This window comes from Gossypium hirsutum, chromosome A05 (genome assembly GCF_007990345.1).
Source record: "Gossypium hirsutum isolate 1008001.06 chromosome A05, Gossypium_hirsutum_v2.1, whole genome shotgun sequence".
Classification (NCBI taxonomy): Eukaryota; Viridiplantae; Streptophyta; class Magnoliopsida; order Malvales; family Malvaceae; genus Gossypium; species Gossypium hirsutum.
In genome coordinates, this window is record NC_053428.1 from 7398646 (window position 1) to 7422493 (window position 23848).

General features: G+C 33.2%; 2 protein-coding genes across 3 annotated transcripts; one reads left to right on the forward strand and one right to left on the reverse strand.

Annotated features, from left to right (window-relative positions):
• Positions 1 to 525: 525 nt before the first annotated feature.
• LOC107959239 (lysosomal beta glucosidase) lies at positions 526 to 3553 on the forward strand. The gene is made up of 9 exons (XM_016895245.2): positions 526 to 634; positions 774 to 1224; positions 1336 to 1426; positions 1513 to 1658; positions 1752 to 1995; positions 2096 to 2200; positions 2292 to 2474; positions 2555 to 2759; positions 2849 to 3553. Exons 2-9 carry the CDS (start codon positions 797 to 799, stop codon positions 3337 to 3339), a joined length of 1893 nt encoding a protein of 630 aa, XP_016750734.2. The 5' UTR covers positions 526 to 634; positions 774 to 796; the 3' UTR covers positions 3340 to 3553.
• Positions 3554 to 6093: 2540 nt separating this feature from the next.
• LOC107959237 (structural maintenance of chromosomes protein 3) lies at positions 6094 to 21424 on the reverse strand. Of its 2 annotated transcripts, none has more exons than XM_016895242.2 (29): positions 21044 to 21424; positions 20083 to 20122; positions 19902 to 19977; positions 19201 to 19239; positions 19047 to 19114; positions 18897 to 18968; positions 17905 to 17984; positions 17713 to 17791; positions 17511 to 17628; positions 17219 to 17394; positions 15339 to 15584; positions 15129 to 15250; positions 14546 to 14690; positions 13551 to 13717; positions 13361 to 13460; positions 12371 to 12507; positions 12078 to 12279; positions 11192 to 11279; positions 10956 to 11105; positions 9701 to 9852; positions 9394 to 9585; positions 9124 to 9307; positions 8977 to 9047; positions 8746 to 8897; positions 8258 to 8426; positions 8010 to 8156; positions 7076 to 7162; positions 6452 to 6626; positions 6094 to 6285 (listed from the first exon to the last, which is right to left on the reverse strand). In XM_016895242.2, exons 2-29 carry the CDS (start codon positions 20095 to 20097, stop codon positions 6095 to 6097), a joined length of 3600 nt encoding a protein of 1199 aa, XP_016750731.2. In that variant the 5' UTR covers positions 20098 to 20122; positions 21044 to 21424; the 3' UTR covers position 6094. The 2 variants fall into 2 exon arrangements, with proteins under 2 accessions (XP_016750731.2, XP_040969045.1); XM_041113111.1 differs by lacking the exon at positions 21044 to 21424 and adding an exon at positions 20387 to 20466.
• Between the last annotated feature and the right edge of the window lie 2424 nt (positions 21425 to 23848).

Below are 23848 nucleotides of genomic sequence, written 5' to 3' on the forward strand. Positions count from 1 at the left end.
ATCGTGGAAGATAACTGTCAAGGGTCAATTATCTTTTTTTGTTTAAAGAATATCTAATTTATTTTAAATAGTACTATAATGAGTTTTTTTTTTTGTGGGTCAATTGGACTGTCGGTCGAAGTGACAAAAAAATATAAAGGGCTAATTTCATTATTTTGCCTTTTTTTTCTCTCTAAAATCACCCAGATTTATAATAAAAAATTATTCACTAAACAATTTTTTGAATAAATCTCACTATACAAAATTAAAATCTGGGGACACTACTTTGAATATATTTTATTTAGATTAAATTTTATATATAAATAAAATTTCCAAAACAAACATGTATGTTATTAATTTGAAGTTAAAATAAAATATGTTTTATTAGAAATCAAACACTAACTGTAATTCTGAGAATTTGGTTTGCTGTTAATACATAATTTTAACATATCAAAAGAAATCTAAACAAACAAATTGATACATAATTTTACTACATCAGAATAAATCTAAACAAACTATCCTAAAGAGTTTAGATAAAAGTTAAAACTTCTAAAATTAGAAATATTCCATGAATTACACTCATCATATTTCTCTTATAAATTTACCAACTCTTAAACATGCTACACACAAATTTTCTAGCAACCTATTGACTAAGGTTTATTTTTCTCTTCATTTTCCCGTTTGCTTCTACTATTTTATATTTTTTTATTCTTTTAGTTTAGAAATGAAACTTAATTCATTCAAGTATTCATTAACTTTTCTTTTCCCCTTGTACTTTGGCTTTGATTTTGCAGGGATCGATTTGATCAACAAAAACATGGGAAAAACATCAGTCCTTTTAGTGGGATTTCTTTTCAGTTTCTTGGTCGTCACGGTACAAGCAGGAGATAAGTACAAGAAATATAATGACCCCAGTCTGCCGATCAACAAGCGGATTCGGGACCTGATGCGACGGATGAGTCTCGATGAAAAGATTGGTCAGATGGTGCAAATTGATCGTAAAGTAGCCACTCCGGAGGTCATGAGGGACTACAAAATAGGCAGCATTTTAAGTGGAGGAGGAAGCGTACCGCATCTTCAAGCCACCCCACAGGAATGGCTCAACATGGTTAATGGTTTCCAAAATGGTTCACTCTCAACCAGGCTTGGGATTCCAATGATTTATGGCATTGATGCTGTCCATGGACATAACAATGTCTATAAGGCCACCATATTTCCTCATAACATTGGCCTTGGTGCTACAAGGTAAGACCGTTTTTTTTTCAGTTTCGTCCACTGCTAGTTAAGCTTTCTTCAAAGTTTTGAAAGAAAATTACAGTATTTTGTGACTATGTGATTAAATCTCCGATGTTATAGGGATCCTGAGCTTGTAAAGAGGATTGGGTCTGCAACAGCTCGTGAAGTTAGAGCTACTGGCATAAACTACGTTTTCGCACCCTGCATTGCGGTAATGAAGTATTCGATCATCAGTCCGATTTAATTGTTTTTATAGAGAAATGTATTCCAATAACTTCAACGTCTACAAAATTGAAGGTTTGCCGAGACCCGAGATGGGGTCGATGTTTTGAGAGCTACAGCGAAGATCCTGACATCGTCAAGGAAATGACAGAAATCATTAATGGATTGCAAGGGGAAATTCCAAAGGATTCGCGTAAGGGTGTTCCTTATGTTGGTGGAAAGTAAGTTAGTTAACTGCCAATACACAAATATGGTTTTATTTATCAGTTTCAAGGAACTGAAACCAGTTTTGGGTTTTTGTTGTATGGAAAAAGGGATAAGGTGGTAGCATGTGCCAAGCACTTCGTTGGAGATGGTGGGACAACAAGGGGCATCAATGAAAACAACACAGTGATCGATAAGCATGGATTGCTTAGCATTCACATGCCAGGTTATAGCGCAGCCATCATTAAGGGAGTTGGGACAGTTATGGTTTCTTACTCTAGTTGGAATGGAGTGAAAATGCATGCTAATCATGATCTTGTCACCAATTTCCTCAAGGGCGCCCTTAGGTTCAGGGTAAATTTGACTGCAACTCTTTAAATTAAAAAGAAACCTGCAAGAGAAATATATAAACATTGTTTATGACCTTTGCATTTAAATATGTTCAAATTTGCAGGGATTTGTCATCTCTGATTGGCAGGCAATTGATAGGATGACATATCCTGTGCATGCCAACTATACATATTCAGTTCTTACTGGTGTTCAAGCAGGTCTTGACATGGTGAGTGGTTTTGACGATTTAGAGTCCAACCAACCTCGACTTTGGATTAATTGTCATCTAATTTGAGACTTGTCTTCCACTTGTTTTGCAGATTATGGTTCCTTACAATTATACTGAGTTTATTGATACTTTGACTGGACTTGTGAAGAACAAATTCATCCCCATGAATCGTATTGATGATGCTGTTAGAAGAATTTTAAGAGTCAAATTCCAACTTGGTTTATTCGAAAACCCCTTATCTGATGAAAGCTTTATTGATCAGCTAGGACATCAGGTTATTGACCATATATTCTTTTAACATTTAAGACAAGCTTCCAAGTATGCCAAGATTTACCTGTTTGGTTTCTGTTACAGGCTCACAGAGATTTGGCAAGGGAAGCTGTAAGAAAATCGCTTGTTTTGTTGAAAAATGGAGAAAATGCTGATGAGCCAATGCTACCTCTTCCCAAGAAGTCATCCAAGATCCTGGTTGCCGGCAGCCATGCTGATGACTTGGGCAATCAATGCGGCGGTTGGACCATCAACTGGCAAGGCGGTAGCGGAAACAATTTAACTTCTGGTAATAAACCATTGTTGTCTCTTAAAACATAGCTTTTAACAAAGTTACAGTCATCAGACTACACTTATTAACGCCTTTCAAATCAACAGGAACCACCATCCTGAAAGGAATAGCAGAAGCCGTTGATCCAAGCACAGAGATTGTGTATGAAGAAAACCCAGAATTTGATTATGTCAAATCCAACAACTTCTCCTACGGTATTGTCGTTGTTGGTGAGCCTCCATATGCTGAAACAAACGGTGATAATTTGAACTTGACGATCCCATTACAAGGTCAATATACTCTTTACAATGTCTGCGCCAATATCAAGTGTGTGGTGGTTTTAATCTCTGGAAGACCACTTGTTATAATGCCTCATTTAGAACAAGTTGATGCACTGGTTGCTGCATGGCTGCCGGGCACAGAAGGCAAAGGTGTGGCTGATGTTCTATTTGGAGACTATGGTTTTAGTGGGAAACTGCCTCGGACTTGGTTCAAGACGGCTGAGCAGCTGCCAATGAATGTTGGGGATTTGAACTACGACCCTTTGTATCCCTTTGGTTATGGGCTCACTACTCAACCTCTCAACGCCACAAGTTAGTTTCAGAGAGTCGAGTTGTCTTTTTGTCTTAATGCTAAGTAGTTTTTTTGGTTCTTTTTGAAGATTTAGCTGTCTTTTTATGGAATTATTAGCAAAATAATGGTAGCAGTAATCTTGTGTTAGAGTTTCGTAAATAGGATCCAAACTTCTTGAGCTGCCTATTTGGTGTAATTTTGTTTGTTGAAAATAAAAATGTGGTGCTTTTGAAGAAAAAGAATTTAGTTTCTGATTAATGGGGTTTATAAGATATTGAAGTGAAATTAAATTTTGTAGGATAACATGGATTGAGGTAACATTGTTTATTATTTATTTTAATTTTTATGTTGATCATGAAATTACAATAATTCAATTTACACATAAATTAGAATTGACATAAATTTATCCGGTTCAAGCTTTAAACTTTTGAATAGCCTTTAAATTTATAAATGATTATTTTAAATTATTTAGTTATTACAAATTAGTTTTTTAGAAAAGTAAAAAAATAAAAATAAGTTTACAAATTTACAAGTGAAATGATTTAATTTCTTAAAAAGCATGTGTCATCTTATAAATTTGTGAAATCTACTAATTTAGCTGCCATAATCATATATTTTTTAAAACGTTTACAGTAATGACAAATGATCATTGGAAAATAGATGCAAAGCAAGTCCACAATCATCTATATAAATTCTACATATATTAAAGAAATTGAAAATATAATACTAAAAAATCAGGACATAAAAATTTAGAAGATTTTTAGAAATTGCCAAGATACAAAAATCAGTATAGAATTTATAATTGAGTTTTAATTTAATTGACATTAACATTGTTATCAGTATAGAAATATAAAAAGCATTTATCCTCTAATTGAAGGATTGAAGAAGGATTATGAATAGTTTTAAGAACTTAAATGGACATAACTATTTTCACATATTGAAGTTTACTTGAAATATATATGAAAAATATTTTGAAATCCTACCGGACCTAACCTACAAATTAATTTATTTAAAAACATAACATAAACATATACTTTATATGCATCTTTGAAAAAAAAATTAAAGACACATTTTTTGAAGTTCAAAATAAAGAATAAGGTAAATTATCGATAAAAAAACAATCATATAAATTATAATAAATCTTTAATAGTAATATAATAAGTCTCTAATAGTAAACACATAAAGGAAAGGAGGAAAATTCTTTCCGTTCTTTTTGTTTATTTCTTTTGTCTCTATGTTATCCTTTCATTTTCGTTTGAAGGATACTTGTTGAATACATAAGTAGGCGCATTTACAGTGCTTGCCATGCATCTTGATTTTATAGGTGTCCCGTAAGAAATGAAGTCCTTCTTAAATAAATCGTTTTTGACTAATGTCTGTCAGCAAATATTACAATATTTTTAATCAAAATATGGTCCATAATTTTTATAGACAATATTTTTTGCAAACCCATATTTTAGACTTAAAAATTTTGTCCAACTTAATAGGATATGCCTCCAAGCCCTTAAAGACTCCTAAAAGCCAGAAACACGCTGGTAAAAATTGAACTCCTCATTTGAATAAGCATTCATTTGACTTCCTCCTAGTTTTGATTTGGAATGTGTGGCTTTAAGAAACGAATACAACAAGAGGAAGTATCAGAAATGAGAAAGGTAAGAACTTCTAAAACGAAGTGGATTGTTGTGGAAGCAAGGAAAAAGGAGATCTGCACTAAATGGACACACCACCGCTAACAGTGGTCAACTTTTATGTCAGTTTCGACGCTATCAATAAGAGAGAAGGGGCCGGTACAATCATCAGAGATGTTGAAGGATTTGTTACGAAAAAATCAACAGAACAGCGAATCCGAAATTACCACAGGCGTGGACATCCGTTTCAGCTTTCGAAACTGCAGTCTAAAAATAGGGCAACCGAAAATCATCCTTGAAGGAGATGATACGGGAGTCATAAAGATTAAAGAGATTCAAGAACCCTGGGATTGGGATTGAACTTGCTGGTCATGAACTTGCTAAATTTGTTTGGATTGAGGAATTCACGCCTTACATCCATCAAGCTATATCATTTCTCGATGTTTCTCTTCTCAAATTCATCTCAGATGTTATTACGTTATAAAATCCAAAAAGTTTGGGCATGCCACCCTCCAATTTTCCAATGACTTCTAATTTTAAGGTGAAAGAAAATCGAAAATTTTACTACCAAAAAGAGCCCCTAAATATTTATATTTGTCTAACAAGTCAAAAATCAGAAATTATTGCCACAAGTCCACAGCCCGGAGCCATAAATTAAAGAGCAGCCTCTGTAATTTTCCGAAGATAAAAAATGAAAACTAGGGTAGTTTCCAATTTTGATCTTCATTTAACACTGACCGCTAGGGTGTTTTCATAGCCACCAAGATTAGTACCTAAGGCTCGATGTATCATCAATCACATATGTAAGCTACCAGCAAATAAGGGTAAAACAACTTAATTAAGATTTTTTTTTAGCACAGTATAGCCCTATAGTTTCACAGGAATACCTACTATTATGTGAATCCAGACATCAGTCTGGAAAATACATGAAACGACATCACTCATGTCCACTCAGTATAGCACCTACTCTTTACACGGCAACTGAGAAGTAAACATTGCACAACATCTGAACAGCTTCTGTTCTTTTCATGGGGTTTTTCTGTACATGCCAACAATCAATGTAGAGTTAAAACCATAAAGGAGAAGAAAGAAAGCTAAAGGGGTATTAAACAAAGCAAACTTGAGTAAACAAATAAATAACAAGTTCCGACCTTATTCAGCATTGTGAGACTGATCGTGCTCAATAAAATCTAACGCATCTTCCTTGGAGACAACATTAACACGGCTCACCCTGTTTTTATGTGTCACACCATATATATGATCAGCAACTTTGACAAGCTCTGGCCGAAATGTGGTGGTTATGAATTGTGTATTTGCCATGTCTGCCAGTCGACGAATCATATCTAGAAAATAAGTAATTAAGGATCCACCAACAATTTCCACTTAAGACACAGAAAATGAAGAGCGGGGAAAAGAGCATAATTGTTTCAGATAGAGATGAAATTAATACTGGAACCATCAATAAAAAATTAATCGTCAGCAGAGCTGAATATATGAGACATAGGATACTTCCAACTGCAGTCCGGTACTGAGGATCCAGAGCTGCATCTATCTCATCAAAAAGATAAAATGGAGCCGGATCACATCGTTGAATCGCGAAAATTAATGTAAGGGCTACAACAGTTTTCTGTCCTCCTGATAATTGCTTCATTGATTGTGTCTCACCTTGCCCGGTAAAGGAAACCTACCATGAAACAAAGCTTAGAAACATTACACTGGAAAATTGAGGAGTTGGGAGCTGTATGCCTATCTTCAAGCTTAACTTCCAGGTTAAAACTTCCAACACCTTTCCAGATACAGACTGCATAAAAATTGGCAAAGAACTAAACCAATGATATTTCTGCTTGTGTTAGTCTGACTTTTCATTTCCCCAAAGAACTATGAGTCTGACATCAGTTTCCGGGACAGATATGAATATGATGGTAGGATCTTATAGATATATGAAAAAAACTTCAAAAAAGAAAGAAAAACATTGAGCATGCCCATATCAGACATTCAACCCAAGTAACTTAGATTTCTATTGAGTTATATGATTCAACTAGTGCACCATCATAACCAGCAAGGTCAGGCAAATAACAAAGTTCAATCGCTTTTATAAAAGAAAATAAATGATACAGTATAAAATAGGCATACCTTCACTTTCACACCAATGTATTTCTCAACTCTTCCCTCCAAATCTGCCTCTCGAGGTCCATCATCATCATCATCATCATCACCATCCTGTAGGGAGAAAAATGCAGCACAATTATAATGAAAATGCCATGAGCCGAATGAACAGCTAATTCTCAACGGATGATAATATGAATAGACTAATTGAGAAAAGCACGCAGCTAAGCACACAATTATAACTCTGCCAATAAAGCAACAATGCCCATGCACTATTTATGAGCTTTCATTTCATTTTTTTAATACCCAATATGCTACACAACATAGAAGTGACAAACAAGGGTCAAACACAGAATGTTTGTTGAAATCCTATTATGATTGATCAAGATTTTTTATTCCAAGATTAATGTAAGTCAAACATGTATATTTATATATATATATATATAAAACCATTCACTAGAAGAAATTATACCTTGGCACACAATTGAATGAAGTTAACAACTGGATCTTTGGAGAGATAAGGGTGTAGACAAGAACAAATTGAGAACTTGAAATTAATGAAAAGGTTAGAGCTAATCCTCTCATAACTACTCCCATAAACATAAGACATAAGTTAGACTAAAGCAAAATGGCTAAAAGGACCTATTGAACATGAGGTTTGGTCTCAATGTTTCACCCAGCTGCCTTAGGGGGTAGTACTTCCCCCAAAGGCAGGGGTCAGCATATACACTGAACCAGGAAAAGAATTGCACCTAACATATTGTCTAAATAAAATTCATCAAAAAGGGGCTATTGATGCTCTAGAAGGCATAGGCAAGGTGGTGAATGTACTGAGAAGAGAAAAAATTGATGCTCCAAAACCATAAATCAGAAATGACAACTCACTAGTCTAGAGAACTATGAATTGGACAGAAACAAATCAAACACAAGTAGACAACAAAAATGAGAAGCCCAAACAAACCTTTTTCTTCATCATCACCAAATGACCATGACCACCTTGTACAAGTTCTGAGAATACTTCTCTAAAGTGCCGGGCAACACCTTTGAAAGTTCGTTCTATTGACTCATCCTTGCGCTGATCTAGAACTTCTATAAGTTCTTTAATTTTCTGTAAAAGAATATATATATAATTAAGTATACAAAAAGGTTAAGCTTAGCAAAATTCAATTTGACTGTCCCATTTGCAAGTAAGTTAAGGTTTGTATTTACCTCATCACCTGAATCCAGCTCTGCCTGCCTTTTCTGCAGTTCTTCTCTTTGCTCAGTGAAATTTACATACTGGTCAAGTGCTTTCTTGTTTACATGGCTGAACTGTTGCAGCTGCTCATTGCACCTATGAAGCATTTTCTGCAACTCTTTTATCTGCTTTCGCTTGTACCTATCATTTTCAACATGGAAAAGAATTAAAAATTTTAAAATAACAAAATATGAATTTGGATGCAATGCAGAATATCACCAAGATAAGCAGATACTATCACAACTAACCAACTTTCATTACACATCATATCAAATAAAACAAAGAAATAAATAATGCACATTGATTAAAATACTCAAAACACAAACCAAAGGACATAAGAAACCCTCAAAATAAATATGTTCACTGAGACAAAGTATCTGACAACTTTTAGGAAGCCCAGATACCACTGCTGAGAGGTGAAACAAAGGATAAAAACTAGAATCTCATGTAGAAATTATACGTTTCAAAAGCGTCTGATGACAAAGGGCCCAACTCCCTTATTTTCTTGGAATACTCCTCCTGCTTAGCAAGAAGATTACTCCTTTTACTTAGCAATTGCTCCAACTCTTTTGCTTCATCCTGAAGTGTCCTCTCATAGGCATCTTCCAATCCCTGCACCAGCACATGATGTTCTTAGCAGTAACAATACGCACCAAGGATTTGTGCTGGATGTTATCAGAAAATTAGTTACCTTCAGATTGTTCTTTTCATCCTTGATTCCCCTAAGTTGCTTTGTTAGCTCATCAATTCTATCAGAAACTCCTGCAGGGTAAAACCAACAACAATAGTGAACATTAGATCTTAAATCCATAGTGCGGTAACTATTCAAGGCTCTTACTTTTAAGTTGCTGTGTAGCATCTTCAACCAACAATTTAGCATCCATTAATTCCTGCCTCTTTGATTCAGCTTCATCAAGCAATGCATCAGCCTCTGCTGCAGATATTATTGCTTCCAACTCTTGCTTCCGCCTCTTAAGGTTTGTTGTGAGATTCGTCTCAAGTTCTGCTTTTCTTGATTCAGTCTGACAATCCAATTTGTACACGGGGAAAACATGTAAATGCAGGCATGTCACAGCAAAAGAAATCAAAAAAGGCTCAGTGCGTCAACCTCAATACGATCACTCCTGCAATTGATAAGTTGCTCTTTAAGATCTGCTATCTCAGGATTCAATCTCGACAAAAGGTCCTTCTCTTCTGGTGTTAAGTGATCAATAAGCTCTGTGCCCATTTCAGCACGTTTCATTGCCATACTAGCTCTAAGCTGATCAATTTGCATCTGCACATCTGCAAGTGATTTTCTCTATCAACAAATAACAAGAGTCAGTGCAGATTGAACTAGATAAAACAATTACAAATAGCTAAAAAGGAATAATCCCCATAAGGCACAGGAAGACAATTAAAAGTTTATTAAATACCTTATTTTCAAGAGCTTTAGATGTATACTGTTTTTGCTTATTAGCATTAGCAATGTCCTGCTTATGCTGCTCCAGCACTGATTTGTCAAGAACCCGCTTAGCATCAAGTTGCTGCTGTTCAGTGACAAAAGCTGTGATTTTCTGCTCTAACTGTAATCTAAATTAAGTTCAAAACAAAGCAGGGAAGGCTTGATTGAAAACAATTCAGGATTACAAAGAATGCAGACATCATATGACTTGCTCGGTAATTTAGTTGTCAGATTTTTATTTTATCAATCCTACAAAATTGATCGCTTTGGTTTTAGAAGATGTTTCAAAGGAAAAGCTCATTTAAAAAACCCAGGAGTTAAACGAAACAGTTAACCAACCATCAGCCAAGAAATCAGAAAAGAACATCTAACCACGGTTGGCATGAAGATACAAAAGCCTTGACTTTATAGGCAGAGAAAGTATAGATAAATGAATTAACCAATCCCTTTCAGGTTTCCTTATATTTGAACTTCACAGCCGGAGAAATGACAGAATAAAATCTCCATCAATAATTAAGGAAAAAATACTACCAACATAAAGGTGACATGGACACCATGCTTATACAAAAAAGGAAGCTACAGAGAAAACATACTTGCTTCCCACCTTATTTATACATAGGGGTCTGGAAATAGGAGCTGACAAATATTCTACCAGAATCCACAGACACAGACCTATATTAGTATCTGACTACTCTTAGTTGGATGTGATGATCAGTACAACAGTGTGAATTACTTGACTTCAGTTCATTTAAGATGAGATGAAGGGCAAAGTAGGCTCAAATCATTATGAAAAGAGCCTACCATGCTATTCATTGACAAAAGTGGATTATGCAGGTGGATGGAAAACTAATGCATAACAGCACAGAGAACTCTGAAAAATCCACATTCACATTCAACTTCAACCTCTTTAACTAGCCATAGCAGATCCAAAAAAGAAAAAAATAGTATAGTCATAAGCAGATGATTGATGTAAATAAAATTAAGCTAATTTATCCATGAACACGTACAAAATTCACAATAACCCCCAGTTAAAAAAATTTTAAAAGAGCGCAAAGCTAAATGTCTACAATTTTCCTTTTCCCGACTCCCACAGAAACTTACTACTGTTAAGAAAACAAACCAAATCCCAAACTCAAACAAAGAAGTTTGCGCATTGGTGCATGTAAAACTGAGAAAATGCAGCAAAAAGTGAAGTGTTAAAACTTTAAACTGCAGAAAATGGATATTTTGAAGCTCTAAGCCGATTCTTTTCAGTTCTTCTTCCTTCTTATTAATAGACATCGTGTTTTGCATGATTATATTCATGAACTTTAATTTTGAGCGCCTATAATCATAAAATCCCCCAGTCATACCACCCTTCTTGCTAACTTGATCACCTGTTATCAAATGAACAGGAAGTTGTTATAGCATTAAAGATGCCAGCCCAAGCCAAACCAAAAAATCAAAGAAACCCATTCCCAACCTTCCAAAGTTATGCAATCCAGACCATCAGTTCGAGCAACTCTTGTAGCCACATCTATATCTCGGCAGATTACTGTTCTACCAAACACCTGACAAGAAATAGAATACAGGAAGATGAAGAGAATGATGAGAAAACATTCGCACAATTTAACAGTTAGATAAAATTATAACCTCCACTTAGACTTCGTATTCTTTTCCCAACAAATTATGAACCCAACTCCCAACCAGGATTTCATTTTCTCTAAGGCAAACTTCACATCTTATTAGTTCATCTCCAACTTCCATTGGTTTTTAATATTAGAAAGCAAGTTTTTTAAACAAATAAAACAGCAATCCCCAAACTCCCCCATCCACTTTCTGAACTAAAGCAGTAAGGCCAAATTTTGTACCTATATAAGAACATGGTGAAAACAAAAATCATATTAAACCTATTTACCCAGGTGCAATAGCAAAGACAATTTTATCGCTGAGCAAATATTATATAAATCATTGTCTCTAACAAGAAAAATCTTCCACTTTCACAGTTGGATAAAGAGATTCAAAGTTTTTCATATTGAAAAAATAAACTATGCTTCATTTAACCAGTGCCAATGGTCAAATCAAATCCTCTTTCTGAATCACTCTGGATGTAAAACATGAAGGCAAAACATTTCGATCAAGGTCAGAATGATTAAAGATGCAAAAGCAACATACAACAGTTTACGACAAAATTAGCAAAACAGCCATTAATTTACTCATTGAGTAGAATCCAGAACCAAATATGCAGATACTGGGAGAGAAAAGAAAATCCTAAAGCTAAAATTAAATTTATGCAAATTTCATCTGGGTTCTATCAGGCATTAATGCTCATGCCCATTCATCAAGGCACGGATTCAGGAAGAACTAACCTGTGCAAATGCTGGAGCATATTTGGAAGAAAAGTTCAATTTCTTTAACAGAGGTATCACGTCAGAACTTTGTGGATATGTGACATGTGGAGCCTTCACACGGTTTAGTGGTATAAAAGTAACACGTCCTCCTTTCAGTGAATTAAGATGTCGAATTATCTGGGTTGATATCTCATCCTTTTCAACAACCACGTGAAACAAGCTGTCAACAGAAAAAACATGTTATCCTTTTCAGTAACAAGTCCAGCATGCGCAAAAGGAAATCAACTGCAGTTGCTTCAGGAAGATTATACCTGTTTCCAGCAGTTACTTCAACTGCAGTAAAAAACTTCTCATCACAATTAAGCAGCTCAATAATTGGACCAAACACTCCACCTATATTATATTCTCTGCATATCTTCCTAATAGAATTCAGCCCTCTTCTTACATCCTGATGACAAATGAAGAGGCAAAGAAGAAGAAACAGTTAAGGTCATAAACATCAAACTGCCATCCAAAAACCAAGCAAAGACTAGTCTGCTACACAAACCGCCAGGGAGTAGAGGGGAATAGACTTCAACAAAGAATGACATCCTTAAAGTTTCAACAAAATTTGTTTCTCTAAACAAGCACAGACATGAAGAAACTGATAAGAGACTGGAAGAGAGTTCAACAAGCTCATCTAGATGAATAGATGGATTTACCCTTAAGATGCTGCAATTCTTGGGAGGCTTTGGGTTATTTTCTTTAATTTTTACTTCATTGCTTATGGTTTTTGTCTGACTTTGGGATAGGCAATTCCACGGAAAAAGTTGAAAAGGATCAACATGTAATCATTCTGAATTTGGAAGGGTCAGCTCCTGAAAATTAGATTATTGAGAAGAATGGGCTAGTATATCTTTGAAGAATAGTATTCTGTTGGTTGTTGATTAGGCATTGGGTAAACCATCCTGCTAAAGGCAGGAAGAGTAGATTCTTTTTTTCCAAGAAGAGCCTCCAGCATTGCAGCATATCTATTATCTGGTAGAAAGATGGCGTAACTAGCCTGCTTGACTTTGTTAATGGAGTTTTAGAATCTATTGAGTAATATTGGTGTATCAAAAGTGAAGAGATAAAGGAGAAAGAGACTAAAGAATACGAAAGATAAAAATAAAATAAAAGGGGGATATAAAAATATGTAGTAGGTAAAGTCCCCAATTATGACATTCAAGCCACCACAGCCAAAGTAATATCAGAAAGTCATAAAAATCACACAAGCAAGCACAAGAGAGAGAGAGAGAAGCAAAGGGAAACCAATCACTTACTCCAGGAGTTGCATGATCAAGGCTCTTTTCTGCTTTCTCAACTTCTGATTTCAGCTTATCAATTTCAGCAGAAAGTTTACTTTCTTTTTCCCATAAGGACCTAATCAGAGAAAAAGGAAACTGAATCATTTAAGTACTTGAAAATTTGAATATCAGCTACACAAATTACTAAAAGTTTTGACGGACATACTTCCTTTCATCCTGCAGCTTATCTCTTTCAGTTTTCTGAGAATTAAACCGGGACTTGGCAATTGAAGATTCCAACTCTTTGATTTCAGTTTTGCGTCTTACAATGGATTCATCCAATCGCTCCAATTCCTCATTAAGCCCAAAAATTTCCTCCTGGAGTTTTTGCTCCTGAAAATACAAAAGCAGTCAATTGCTATCACACACACAAAAAAAAAAAAAAGAAAGGAAGTTATAAAGCACAATACCATATTTTTTTGCCCAATAAAAGAATAAGCAACTCATGCACAAAGTGTACAAGGAAAAGCAAGAAAGAAAGGATGTGGTCAAATGAACAGTATATAGATTTAATTCCTCCAAAAGCTGGAAGCATAAACTTGACAAAAAGGTATATCAAAGTGGAATGAAGCTGTTAAACATGTGCTGATAAAAAATTCACATCGTTTAAACCTGTTATTCCAGTAATAATTGTTTACAACCCATAACCAAGTCAAACATGTGTCTTTCCACTAAGCGAGTAATAGAATCTAGGAAGCCCTACTGTATTTGCATAAAGAGCATCTGTTCTGTTTATGAAATGCCTTTCCTTGTAAGATATTGCCGTATTGAATCGGATAATAGAAGTGAAATATGCTATCCATTAATCAGGTTGCATAATCAAGCCAATTAAGTATTACCAAACCATTTATTATTGCAGCATGCATTATTTAGGCTATATACCATTGCATGTGACAGAACACTATTAATAGAAATGGCATCATTATATAGAATACTTGGAACTATAAAAAAAAGTCACTAAATTCAGATGGAGATAAAAGTATTTCATATATTTTTAAATGGTCATTTTATTCAAGTCTTTGGTCATTCGCTCTAATGTTTCTTCTCCATTTAGTTGTATCTGTCCAATTACATTGACAAGGTAATCTGTCCACACACTATACAAAAGAGAATTTCCTAAAAGCAACCAATATAAGATCTCAAAACCAATGTTGAAACAACCTGCGATGAATTTGAATAAAGCACTTGTTCCAAATCATCAATTTCCTTTTGAAGCCATTTATCTCGAGCAGCTTTACTGGAAAACTGAGTAGCACGACCTTGTTTCTGATAAAGAATGCTAAGTTGCTTTTCACGCTCCATAATCCTACAATTATCAGAAACAGTAACGAAAAAGGAAGAGCGTCATCCATAAAGAATAATGTTTGGAGGTCAGAGCCATTCCATTATTTTACATGCAAAAACAATTCCAATAAACAACAAAAGGAACTGCATAAAATCACTGCTAAAAATGAGCTACACAGACGAAGTTCAACAAAAGAAAGATAATATATTTTATACCTAAAACCAGATGATTGCTTATGGAGCAAAGTCTAAAGTGTAAACTAGGCTGATCCTCACACAGTTGTGAATAAGAAAAGCATTCAGCTTAACATAAAGCGCTAATCTTAAGTTTCATGCCAACAAAACCAACTTCAAAACATAGAAGAACACATGTGCAATCGGCATCTGGAGATCTTAGACATGTTAATAAATGATAGCCCACCACTGTTAGCAACAATCATTAAATTTTGCACAGACATACCCTTTTGTTATATTCTCCTCCTTTTTTAATTGGTTGTCATAGAGTGGTTTAATCCTGTTAAGCTCCTCTGTTGACTCCTTTATCTCCTTCTGCAGCATTCGAAGCTGTTTGACTGCATCCTCCTGAAAGTCAACATAACATACCAAAAACATTTAACATTTTCCCTTTGCAAAAACTGAACTAATGAGGAATTCTTTAAGATAATAATACTTTAGCTTGCATGTTCCCAGACATCCTCTCTTCTAAATCTTTTACATCAAGCTCTAGCGCAGTCTGCTTCTTTATAGCTTCCGCTTGTTTAGTTTCTAAGGCTTCTTTATCTTTGTTTAAACCTTGAAGCTCCTTTGTTAGATCTTTAGACTTCTTGTCTAAGTCCTTGAACCTTTCATGGGAATCCAGCACAGCATTATACATCTCAGATGATTTTTCAGAAACCTTGGTTCGAGCTTCTTCTACCTAAATGAAAACAGAGGTCAGAGAAACTGAAAAAAAAAAAAAAAAAAGAGGTAAGCATATTGAATAAATCACTGTTCACTAAAAATTTAGTGGGTATGATTGCACAAAAATCTGTGCAAACAAATCTGAAAAGATAAGCTTCATGTTTTCAAGCACAAGATGCTCTTACAAGGACCTGAGGAGACTAAGATAAGAAAAAAGGGGCACTTAAGTTAATCTCACTCTCACATATGCACAATAAGATTATTCAAATTGTTTAAATTATAACAAATAAGTTCTGTCTGCCTTCTAAATAACCTAAAACACGCATTTCTCTGCATTTATGAATGGCAACTGCACTAAATCTCTATATATAATGGCAGCACCTTCAACTATCCCAAAATTAGTAAAGCAAAGCCTTATGCAACAGCTCATAAGCCTCATTAACCTAAATATCTATGACAAACAACTTTTCAAATTTGAAGAGACTAATAAAAAGTAGGTATAGATACACAACAAAATGTTCAATGGGAAACACATGGTGTTTTGAGTGTATCCTAACAGCATAGTTAAATAGCATATTTTTCTTCTTTAGCTCTTTTTCGACTAAGGAGATGGCACAATCAGAAAAGCAATACAAATGCTGCAAATCCTGACATTGTCCCATATACTGTTTTATTTTCATCATGTTATTAACATCAACTGACTGCTCCAAATGCATAAACTATTTTAACACTACATGCAATTGTATTGAACCGTAGAGAGGCTAGTCAGATCCATCTAGTACCATGTCAGTGTTAGGATAAAAATGCTATAAACTATAATAAGGGTTAGATAGTTACTACATGTAATAAATCTATAAATAAAAAAACGTATCTGTCATAATATAATTCCCTATTTCTGCATTAAGAGTGAGCGACCAAGACAAAGGAAAAACTGACACATCAGTATGTGCTTGCACACAAAAAGATTAGAATATACTACAGGTGGGAAAAGAGACAGGGACAGAGAGGAAAGGTAACAAAAGTTGAAGGAACATTAAAGAAAGGAATCTATAAGAGTATACTGAAAAAGCATGCATCTATGGCTCTGTATGTTCTTAAAAGTTTAGAACAAAAATAAGTAAAAACTCAGACTTCCTAGTTTCCAAGTCTAATAAAATCTTATAGTTAAGATCAGCACATTTTGAATTGGCAATGATACTAAAATTACTTATGGATCATGCTGAGTTACAATAGAATCTAAAAATAAATAAATAAAGCATCTACTCTCATAAACAATTCAAAGCATCTATGCTAGCATTAAGTAAATATTACATACAGAGAAAACTAGGTTTTTTAATGGTTAACTAAGATGAAAATAGACATGCGTGGCTCCAGCAAAGTGCCTCCAGGTATATGTAAGATAACTCATCACTATAAAGAAAAGAAAACTTTAGGATGCTTAAAATTTCATCAGAAAACAAACTAATCATTATCATGGTGATTTCTTCCAACAGTAACAGCTAGATATGATTATGCATCTGTTTAACAGAAGTTCGCACAGAAGTATTCACGCACATCAGTTCTTAAACAGTACATCTTCCACCAAAAATGTGCAATAGTTACCACTCTAAATAGCAGTAACTTTGTCCAAGCACCTAATGCTAAACTAACCTCTTCCAATTTACGCCGAGCATCTTGAAGTTCTTTATCATAAATGGTGTATTCTAGAGACTTTCTCTGCTTGTCAAGCTGCTGATATTTTCTAAGCTCTTCTTTCTCTTCATCCAGTTCTTTTAGTCTCTCATCTAAGTACTGAACAACTTGTATTATTTGCTTCCTTTTATTGCCTGCTTAACAGAAAAAATAATAATGTAGCGAAAAAAGGAGCAAAGGCAGATACTAGGATAAATAAGTAATCAGAGACAAAAAGTGATAGCAAAGAGAGAATTCAACAGCGACTTGCCAGTTTCCTGCATGATTTTCAAGCTTTCACGGCGTCTCTCTTCATAAACTCGAGTACCACCAATTTCTTTCAGCAAGTCCAGCCTCTCAGAATCTTTCATCAACGTTAATGATGCTATCTATAGATCAAACAACAATTATTTTACAAACTAACCTGGAAAATGAAGTAGCAGACATGAGATTAAATAGCAGAGGCCCCGTACCTTGCCTTGTTGCACAACATAATAAGGATTAGAACGAGAGAACCCAGCGCTTTCCAGTAAATTCATAACTTCAGTTTTCCTGCACATTAACTTTTAGTTTTATTCAACAAAGATCAACAGTGGTAAAGGTCATAGGGCACATTCAAAATATAGAGCACCAACTACTTTTAACCACTAGAAGAAGAAGCTCACGTAATATGCTTTCCATCCAAGAAATACTCATCCTTCTTCAACCCAATTGTTCGACGTAGGCGTACCTCCTCCTTGTCAACCTGCTCAAAAGAGAAAAAGCATGCTAAACATTTTAGTACAATACCTAACAATTTATTATCTAGTCATAACCAATTTGTATTATTGTACCACTATGATTTAAGATAAATCATCAAAGAAGAAAAAGAACCAATTCCAACAAGGATAACCATATCACAGCCCTTGTTCTTGGTCTCAACAAGTGTGCTCAGATATGATTCATATAAAATCAAACAATCACATCCCATGTCTAGTTTCTGTGACATGATACAGAAATTTTTTTTTTTTAATTACTATACCAAAGACAGTCTACAATCTTCATGGTGCTACCAAGCTAAAGAACAATCATAAACTAGCTACGGTAGCAAAGTCAAGGAGAACCCCCCAGCTAAACCAGAATCTAACAGCAGAATGGAAAGAAACTAAATTCTGAGAAAAATAACAAGATTCAAATTGAGTTTGTTAATGGAAAAAGGCTTGATGGTTTTAGAGAAAGTCAACCGTGGTAATCATCTAACCACTTCTCCGACATTAAAATAATAGTGGTTTTGATAGGAAGAATGTTGAAATTGCTAACTTGTAGTGAAATGAAGCATTTAGGGAATGTCAACCTTATCTCCATGTCCAAATAACAGATCATTCTTATTCGAATGAATGATGGCAAAAAATAAATAAAATGGTCACATCATTTAGAGAAAAGCAAAAGAACATTCATATCAGAATGATTCAACTTCGCCGAACTTTTTTATAAGATACCAAAAAGAAAATTAATCAATAAATTTTCTAACAACCAAAATAAACATTTAACAACATTTTAAATAAAAAAAGGAAAAAAGAAAAGAAAACCACAAATATAAAAAGGCAAAAAACCTGGTTCCAAACAACTTCCGCCTGCCAACGAAAAGAAAAGTGACAAAGTGGGAAGTAAGAATTACCGGGATACGATTGTCAGAATTATCAAAAACAATCTCCACAAATGCAGACAAAACCTGGTGTCCTGCACCTTCCTGTTTGATAGACATGTGATCAAATTAAAAAGCAAATCAAAACAAGTTCAAACTGAAGAAATTAATTGTGAAACATACATGTAGTAGTGCATGCCTATCTTCACTGCGCAGATTCTGGAAGAGGTCGCTCAAAACAAAACGAATTGCTACAAGAAGTAAAGAAGTTCAAACTTGATACAAGAAACGCCAATCAACAAATAGAAGTGAAATAATATAATCAAAGTACAGTTACCATGGAAAAAATTTGTTTTGCCAGAACCATTAGCACCAACTGCAGAAGCCATCATTGAAATAAATACGAAATGTTAGATGTTAAATTACCTAATTTCAGTAGTCACAGTCAAAAGAGATGGCAGATTATATAACTCAGAATTCAAGTTAGACTAAAAGATTTTACTAAGTACAAAAATACACGCGCAAAAGAAAATAAATATCTACATGTTCGTAAAAGCAAAGTGCAACCATATATTTACTTCATAGTGTAATATGCCACCTTAAAAACCATATGGGTAACCTTGGTGACAGATAAAGATATATAAGTTCTCCGTGATTGTCATGCTAAAATTGTAATATTAGAATTCACTTTCTTTGATAATGGGAAATTGCCATACACATGATAAACTGAGGGTATTCTTCCAACTGAAAGTGGGAGAACAGTGATGTGCATGCAGGTTCTAAACCAAAATACCCCATCTATATAAAATTCAGGTAATTATCCGATTAGTTAATATCTTTCAGGGTCCACAAAAAGTACTTGCAAAAAAAATATTGTCCACTTCTCCATAAATCAGCATACTTCTAAAATCACAAAAAGATTAAATGAGTATGAAATTGCAACAAAAGAAAGGAAATTCGTGCAATGTCCCTATAGTTGCATTCAACAAGCAAAGGGAAAAAAATCAACTGGTAATTTTTAAGCAAATTTAACATTACCAACACAATTAACTTTTGGGCTGAAAGGCTCGGTAGCAATCTGCTCCCTGTAGCTTTTGAACCCTTCGATAATGATCTAAATTCGTATAGAAGATGATGGGAAAAAATCATCAAAAAAGTGAACTGGATGCAGAAATTCCAAACTAATAAGCCAACAATAATACAAAAATCTAATGGTCACCTGTTTTATAAACATGATGAACTACCAAACCAGCAAGCGTCTGTAAGGGAATTAAGAAGAAATGATATTCAGTAGCAATTGGAAGAAATGATAGATAGTGATACATTACCTAAAATTTGAGAGTATGTTCCCAAGTAAGAGAAAGAAATAAAGACTGTACGCATCTCAAGCAGCAATACCACATGCTAAACACTATGCCTACACAATTAACAACTTTTAAAGTGGCATTTGGTTATAACCTAAAAAATAAGTGTGTTTTGACACAAAACTAAAGTACAGGACTCGGCAATTTGGGGTGCAGTACCGTGTCAACACATCCGACACTGATTCTGACAGGGTATACAGGTCAGATCCGGCAAAAACCAGCAGAAAACGGTTGTCGGTGAGAACTGAGATGAGAAGAGAAGAAAAAGAACAAATAAAACTGATTTGCGGAGACAAGAGAGTGAGAAGAGATGGACGATGGTAGGAGGAAGATGGTGATAGAAGAAAGAAAAAAGACCTTTCAAATACATCAACAAAAAATTAGGGTGTAACAAATGATGTATTATTTTGAAATTTTAAATTTAATCAATGTACTTTAATTTTTAATTTTCATTTTAATTTCAAAACTCGTACAATTTATAAATTCCTTAGTAAAATAAAAATAAAAACACTGAAGCCTCGGTAGCGTGTTAAAAAACGAGAAAGCTCCTAAAAGAAAAGATTTACGAGCATGAAAAATGGCATTGAAATCCATAAGCAGAAGCTAGGGTTTCGAGCGCATTAAAATATCCAAATCAAGCAAGAAAACAAAACCCTAGCTAAACAAAAAATAACCTGCGAATTGAGCGAAAATAATACATACTATCTACTGAAATTTTACTCCAGGATTCAAAATAACACCTTCAATCGTTTAAAAATCGGCCGTTAAAAATTTTAAGAAATTGGAGTATAAATTAATGTATAAGAGAGAACTTACCAGTAAGAGTAGCTAATACGAGCTCATCTGTTTCAAAGAAGACAATCGAGGAAGGAATTTGACTTGAAGTAAATCGAAGAGGAAAACTAAAAATAGGCAGTCGTGATTCGTTTAGAATTTTTCCCGTTGTTTTTGTTGCTCCGATTTTAAAGTAGCTTTATAGTGCGTAGGTTAAGGGGTGTGTGCACATCGTGATGTTTAGTGAGAGAGGCAAAAAATGCAAAAATATGAGCGGCAAAAACTGAATTGTTTTCGGGTTTGGCTACGGTGCGCCTTTAAATGGATTGTGCACGATTGTTTAGCCGTTTGTTTATGAGGTTTTGTGATCACCGGAAAGAATTAAGGGCATGGCCAAATGTAAAATCCGTTAAAAAGAGTTCCACAATTTCTTTAAGAAGTTAGTCTTTTATTGTAAGCGCATTTAATTAAGCTATTAAACAGATTGTGTCAACTACTCCCAAAAAATAAACTATATGAACTAATATTTCTCCGTTAACTAATATTTATTTATCCATTTTTACTCACTAATTTCTTATGCTACGTACTGTATGATTTAATATACTTAAGTCTTATAATTTACTAAATAAAATAATTTTATTCTAAATAAATTTCAATATTTTTATGTGTTATGATGTAAATTTATTTAATAAAAGTGTTTTAACATAATTATAATTTTTTTATAAGTATAATATATTTTTCTTATCATAAAAAATCAGTTAACCAAATATTTTAATAAACTCGTAGCTTTTTATAGTAATGAAATTTTTATTTAAATTTATAAAATTAGTGATATTATTAATAGTATTATTTAGTTCAAATGTTTCACTAAACTTATGCATTTATATACCAATTTATGACACGTTAAATTTTTTATGGAATAAATATATTTATAAAAATATGATACTAAAAAATAAATAAGAATTTGGCTATCGTGTTTTAAGTTCGTATTATATATATGTATATATATATTAGGTAGAACCATAAATTTTATATATATAAAATAAAATAACCCTCGTGCTAATAGTTCTTGCTTTGTAAATATGAGTTTTTTAAGTTACTAGCTGAGTTTGGACTTGGCTTATAGCCAACACTAATTCCATCAATGATTTTGATAATAGTATAAATTTGGTAAAACTATCAAAGAAGTCCCTGTATTTAGGGAAGTAATGCATTTTGGCCTTTATATCAAAAAAATTGATAAATTAACCCTTATACATTTCAAAACTTGCAAATTAGTGTATCAGTTAAATGATGACGTGAAACATTAATTTAAATGATTAATTACTAATTTTGTTCCTAAATTATAGCTAAAATATCATTTTTTTTTCTTGACAACAATTCAAAAAATTATTAATGTTAAAAAAAAAATCAACTAAATATTTTGATTACTCACTTTCAAATTTCTCATGCTTTCGTTATTGTTCAATTTCATCTTTTATCGTTCATGTTTCCAACTAAAATGTACATAAAAAATATATTTAATGTTTACTTTCTTCTACTTCAGTGAATACTTATTTTCACATTTTCTATGTTTTTGTATCTATTGTTGGTATATAATCATCGTTATAAAATTTGATTTACTCATTTTCACATTTTCTATTTTTTTATATAAAATTATGGATTTTGGAGCTTTAAGTTTTGGCTTTAATATATTTGAGCTTGATTTTATTTTACCATAATTTTTAATATTTTAAATATATTTTTAATCATTTATATATTTTTTAACATTTTTTTAAAAAATTAGAAATTTGTTAAGAAAAAAGTTTTTTAAAAAATAAATAATATATTTTAGTTATAATTTAAGGACTAAATTAATAACTAATCATTTAAATTAACATTCTATGTCATTATTTAACAGATAAAATTTAACAGAATGGCTAATTTACTCATTCTTTTTATAGAGGGACCAAAATGCAAATTACCTCTAAGTATAGGGATTTCCTTGATACTTTTACCTATAAAATTTATATGTAATTAACGTTATTGATATTTTATTTACCACCTTAGGAAAAAGGTAAAGTTTTTAGAATGATATAATTTTTTAATTCTAAAAATAAATAAAATGATAAAAGATAGAGTAAACTACATCACATACCATCCAACAATATTTAACTATAAAATGTTATAAAATGATTATCCAACAGATAGTATTTGTCTTTTTTTTATCCAATTTTGTGGAGTATCATTAACTTTGTGATGGAAGACCAACAAGTATTGGATATAATAGTAAGTCTTGTTACACCCTAAAGGGAGAGTTCTGGTTCAAGTTATGAAGACGACATTGTTAGAAAGTGTAATTATAAAACTTGAAATGATTAGTCTTCATAAATCATAAAACAAACACGGGGATATCTTAGTTTACATAGATGTTTTAAATATGACATAATAATAAATTTAGCCATTTACACTTATACGTTACGATAAACTTATCTTGATTTTAAAAATTTAACACAAAACTAAACAAAATTTCTATCAATTTTCGTATAAAGACATACATTTGAGGCTAAAACATGTAATGGCAACAAATATATGGTACTATTTTTACTATAAAAGTACTTTAATGACCAATTTGAAAATCATAAGTATTTCAAGGACCAATGTAGTAACAATGGCTAATATGCTATGGGAATTTTAAATCATTCTTTATTTACTTAAATTAATTCATTGGTAATTTGTTTTAATAAAAATAAACAAATTAAATTCATTAACATAAACTTCATAATATTTTAACTTTTCTCTATTTAACAAATTAATCCATCAACTGAATATTTTGATAAAATTAAATCGTTTAGTTATAAAATTCGA